Genomic DNA, 5822 nt, shown 5'->3' on the forward strand with positions numbered 1-5822 from the left:
ATTATGAGAAATTCGAATACCATACTCTAATACTTTTATTTCTTCTGTTTTCTCTCAAAACATTGCCTGACTTAAAGTATTGGAAGTTCCTAGCCGAATAAGTTCTAACGACCTTCTAATCGTTTTCTGTGGTTGCAAAACAACTCCAACACTCCTCCAACTCAATTAAACAGAGTGGCTCAATCGGTCAGCTCGTACTTCCATGAATTGAGTTTTGAGCGGCGACAATTTTCATTAACATCTAGTCCTGCTAAATGATTTGCATAACAGGTGCTCCATGTCAATTTGAAAATGAATCTTAAGTGCTTAGTAAATTGGATTTGCCATTTGTCTCATCGGACCAACTATTTTTGACACATGGAACATTGCAACTAAATGATGGTCAAAGGACTTACGCTCTCCTAAAGGCTGGAAAATCATTGACTAAGTGAATCTGTCAAATAGTAATGCTACGGGTCCAAATCTAGCAACAAGAAAATTCTTTCACGGCCTCAGCGGAACTCAACGGTCGGTTTTGGTTCCAAGCACCAGCCTCCCTATGAGATATATACGGTCATAAAGCTTTTTTATTGCTGCAAAGGTTGGTCCCCAAAGCATTTTCTTTTGTCAAAATGAAAATGCTGGCACATTTATTCTACGAATTTTTAAGTGATTGCTTCTAATCAATGAGTTACCTCAGCGTTCAGTTTCAGGTTACATAAAATTTTCCGTTCCTCAAATTTCGTACTTTATTGAGCTGAAGTAGCTTTCTGGAAAATATTTTTAGGATCATCAATGGCACGCGTGGAAGAAAGTTATAATGATGATCATTTCGAGATGCAGCTCTAGAAACTTTTGCTTTTCGACAAGAACAATCATATTTTTGATGGTTCCCACTTGCTTGAGTGCTTTGTGTTTTTGGTAATGATCGGGGGGGTGTTTGCAAGAGTTGCGTGGAGGACTTTTTGAGTTATCATTTTATTGCTTGGGAGTTGGCACATCCTTTTTCCATTTTATTGCTTGAATAACTAATTTAGTAAATCATATCAGCTAACTACAGGCTATGTACTGATGAATAATGTATTTTAAAAACTATGTATCAATTTATTCGGAGATATATATCGAATCATTACTAGATATATATTAAAGAAGCTTACGATAGATATCAGAAAACTGTCGTATATGTATTGGCTTTGTATAACTCAATATCATTAAAACTCCAAGTTTTCTATTTAAAAATAAATGTAAAACTTTTGCAATTCTCAATGTACCCTTGTCAATTCTATTTTAATCAAAAACCATGTACCACAGAAAGGAAAGCAACAGGGACAAACGGTATTTGTGGGAGAACGAGGAGGGATTCAGATTGTAAGAAGAGGAAAAAAAAGAGAAGGAAATTTTTTTTTAGAGAGGAAAGAGAAGAAAGGAAAGACACCAAGAAAGGGATCAGGAGGGAAGAAGAGGGACTTGGGAGAGGAAGGAAACAAGGACGCCGTTTTTTTTGGAAAATAATGACACTGCATTAGATAAGCCCCTCCTATCTTAACTCTTCAAGATATGTGCCAAGGGCGTACGTGGCAAAGAATAAAGTCGTCTCCAGGCAATTTTCTCTGGTGCTCATACTGGAGGATTTCTTCTCGCACTAGACACTGGTGTCGTTCAAAAACTAAGAACCAAATACATACATTCATTAGAACGTATACATATAGAACAATGAAATCACTATTTTAAACAGGCATTTTGGCTTACTATATATGTAAGACGCCCTTAAAAATACTTTCACATTGTAGATGGACAAGCAACCATGCATATGGACATTAGGAATGTATTCTTTGTACTTTAAACTACGTTGTTCCGCATTATTTTTTTTCTGTTTTCCCTTTTTTTTTCTTGAAATCAAGACATAGGCGAAGGTGAAGCCCTCCTGTCACACCAAGGCCAAGTAGAGAGGGACGAGGGGGGGAAGAAAAGAGGGATTAATTCCTTTCCTACGCATAGAAGTTGGATCTAGCACGGCATGCAAGCTTGGGAGGAAGAGAGAGGAGAGGGGGAATTCAAAAGGATGCCTCTAGCTTTGAAGTTTTGAACACTATGGAGATGAATTTAGGGGTTTAACTTGGACTGCCTCGTTCGCGTCGCATCCTTTTTAAAAAGTTGTGTGTATTCTTCAAAGGTCTTTGGCCCGTCGTGCAACGGCATCGGGTGGACAAAGCTTCTTATCTCGGTCTTACTCTATTTTTGATACTTCAAACTCTCTCAATGTCTTGAGTGGTCAAAGATCCAAGATTGAATAAAGGTACTCCAAACTTTCTCTATGTCTTTTGTGGTCAAAGATCCAAAATTGAACAAAGAGGTGTCTAGGTTGGGCTTGGTTCAGAATTGACATTAGACCGTGAGATTCCACGTGATCCATTTTATTTCTAGATCTAGCTCAAATCCAATTGAACCTTACATTTTAAACTGGTCAAACCAAGCTGAGCCAAGCTTTTGGTTGTTTAGCTCCGGCTCGGTCATATAAGAAGGAAGCAAAAGTTTGACTTGATGAGCTCAGTTTAGGTGCAACTATATGTCATAGTCTCATATATACTGTACACAGGGGGTCCACAGAGATTTATCGAATATTTCTCCATCCAATAACTTCAAATTTTTCGACTGCGAATATGTGACAGATGGTATTAAAGCCAGGTTCAATACGTCACACCTCTATCCCTCATGGGTGGATCCTGAGGGTGTCGCTAGATTGAGTCGGAGAGAATATTATAGTGCTCCATTGATTGGATGGAAGGTGTTGCACAAATTTAAAGGTAGGGTAGCAATCTGATCAGAGTGAACCAAATATGAGTCGACTTGAATATCTATCAATGCGAATCCAACCTATTTATTAAATAAATAAAAATTCAGGCCTATACGTGCGTATTTTATTAAAATAGGTAATCCATGCCATTCTCATATGGGTTAAATGGGTTAAGCATTAGCAGCCCTATTTAAAGTATTCCAGTGAAGAAATTAGTTCGTTTGTTAATAGTTGGGTGGATGTCTATTTTGCTTAGGTTAGGTTTGGGAAAAGATCAAACCTGTCCGACTTGATCAACGGAAATCGGTTCGTGGTGTGTCTAAAACGGCCGGAGATCTGGGTCCAACCTGAACCCATACCGGCCGGGCAACACCGACCTGGTCAACGACCTAAGATTCTACCCCACCACCCACACGTGGACGGAGGTGGTGGAAACCAAACTATACGGCTCAGGCCTCATCCGGCGCCGTGGAAAAGACCACGGACAAGTTTCTAGAGATTCGGATCCTTAAAAGATTTTAAAAATAGATCAGACGGCGATGAGAGACAGACTTTTGAAAATCTCGGTCAAACTGTCAAATCTGACACCAACCCAAGCTCAAAGGTCGGCAAAAAAACAGAAAAAAAAAAGGGAAGATAAAAGAAAACACCTCCCCCAAAACCAGGCTCCAAAAAAAATCCACCATATTTACCCAAAAAAAAATCCACCATGAGGTCCGAAAGACAACGATATAGCGGTATCCACCTGACGATACCAAAACCTCCCTTCTATATAATAGTGAAGCTATTCAATGCTCACACCATCAGACCTATTCATCCTCCCTCCTCCCACCCAACCACCCCCCGGGCCTTCTCCCTCCCTCTCTCTCTCTCTCTCTCTCTGGTCTTTTATTCACGTTTTATTCTCTTGTTTTAGAGACACATATAGCACTGCTCTCTCCATTTTATAAACACTACTTACCACCCTGAATGAGTGAATGGTTCCCCTCCTTTTTGGTACTTGTTCCTACTATTACCTAAACCTATCTCTCTCTCTCTCTTTCTCTCTCTCTTTCGGGGAGTTGAAGGAGGAGTTCAATCTTCCATGAGGAGATAGATGCGATGGGGCTCAAGTCCTTAAGCCTCCAGATGATACCATGGGGCTTCCACGTGACGGGGGCCCGCTGCCGACCCAGCGGCGGTATCCGGAGGAGCCCAGCTCCGGTACGACTGATCGGCTCCGACGGCCGGGTACAGGTGTACCACCGGCCGGTGGCGGCGGCGGAGCTGATGAAAGAATATCCCCGTCACCTCGTCTGCCGCTCAGATTCCTTCTTCATCGGCCAGAAGGTGCCTGCCCTGGCCGCCTGCGAACACCTCCAGCCTGGCCAGAGCTACTTCCTCCTCCCTTCGCACTTCTTCCACTCCGTCCTCTCCTTCGTCACCTTTGCCTCCTCCTTCACCACCCTCAACCACCCCAACGGCATCAAGAAGCAAGCCGTCATAAGGCCGTTCGACGTCCAGAAGACGGCGGAGGGGACGCTCCAGATAACGGTCTCCGACGAGTTCTTTCTTGTTGATAAGGTTAAGCAAGAGGAGGAGGAGAAGAATGGAAGAGGGGTTTGTACGACAGAGGCGTTGGAGAAGGAGTACCGGAGGTTAGTGAGGTGCCAGTCGGCGAAGTGGAGGCCGAAGCTGGAGACTATAGGGGAGGCGGCGACTGAGAGGAGGAGAGGGGGGTGGATCCGGAGGGGAGTGGTGGGGTTTGTGGGGTTGAGGAGGAGGAGGAAGAAGGGGCCCCACCGCACATGAGACAAGGATGGGGGTGTGTAAAGAGAATAAAAAAATAAAAAAGAAAAATAAAAAGAGAAGTGTAATAATGAAGGGCTGAGGACCTGAGGAGCTTTTGTTCATTTTGTCCCTTTCGCCTTTTTTTTTTCCTTTTTATTTTAAACAGTTGTAGTCTTGTATATGGTCTAAGTTGTAAAGCAACTGCAAGTCGATGGACAACCAATGGCTCAAACAAGGGCGCAGTTTAATTCGAGAACATTTAGCTTAGGTTTTGCGAGGTCTCCCTCGAACGGGAAATTGCTAGATGAATCAGATCGACTGTGAAAATAGGATGAAATCATTTAGATGGATTCATTTCGTTGTAAAGATGAAATTATTAGATAGATTTATTTTATACTAGATCCGCAATGAATTAGATCCACTTAATAATTTCTTACGTGCGACTATGCATGTTGCATATGCGCGTACGTGTGTGATGCTTGGCTGCAAGCAATGTGATGCGGCCTGTATAACCGGCATCATGTTTATTGTTTGGGTTTTGGAGTTTCAAATCTCAAGCAAGTTATCCGATTAACCTTCATACGGTGATTGTTGTCGACTTCATTGCTGTTTAATTGGAAGAACTATTATGAATTAGGTTATAACAAAAATTTACTATTTCAATACATGGTGGGGATGGTAATATTATTCGCTACATAATTACATTCTTTGGGTTTTATATATAGAGTCAGACGGGTCGAGCACTATTCTTTGTGTTAAATTAGTTTAGGCAATTTTACAGTCGCTTATTCCACATGAAGGGATACTATGAATTAAATAATACTAGTGTGAATAATGGCGATGTAGGATCCATGCAAAAAGCTTATACCTATATTTCCTCATATAATTCTCGTTGTTGTAGAATTCCTTGAGCCTAACCACAAAGAGATGAACACCTACCACAAGGGTTGTTTCATGACAACAAGAATAACAGAGTAGATGAGCTCATCTCTTGAAATATGTAGCATTCTATATCAATACATCATTATCTAGAAAGAGGAGGGGACAAAGGTCAGTAGCTATCAAAAGGAGTTCTTCTCGTAAGCTCTTTTTTTTTCCCAATCGATATGATTTCCCTAACTAAATGTCTGACCTTTGGTCAAAAGCGACGAAGGGTTGGTGTCAGCTGACCGCACTCCAAAGGAAATGTTTACATTGGTCCCCTCCGCCGAGAGCTACCAATCTAGATGTTATAATATATAAAAGATTTTACAAATACTCACAGAATCCATTTTGCCAG

General features: G+C 41.5%; 1 protein-coding gene across 1 annotated transcript; it reads left to right on the top strand.

Annotated features, from left to right (window-relative positions):
• Window positions 1-3572: 3572 nt before the first annotated feature.
• LOC103700165 (uncharacterized) lies at window positions 3573-5601 on the top strand. Its single transcript, XM_039116623.3, has one exon. It carries the CDS (start codon window positions 3875-3877, stop codon window positions 4562-4564), a length of 690 nt encoding a protein of 229 aa, XP_038972551.2. The 5' UTR covers window positions 3573-3874; the 3' UTR covers window positions 4565-5601.
• Window positions 5602-5822: the final 221 nt, after the last annotated feature.

Source organism: Phoenix dactylifera, chromosome 13 (assembly GCF_051530095.1).
Source record: "Phoenix dactylifera cultivar Ajwa chromosome 13, Ajwa_hap1_PhDact_Kaust_v1.1, whole genome shotgun sequence".
Classification (NCBI taxonomy): Eukaryota; Viridiplantae; Streptophyta; class Magnoliopsida; order Arecales; family Arecaceae; genus Phoenix; species Phoenix dactylifera.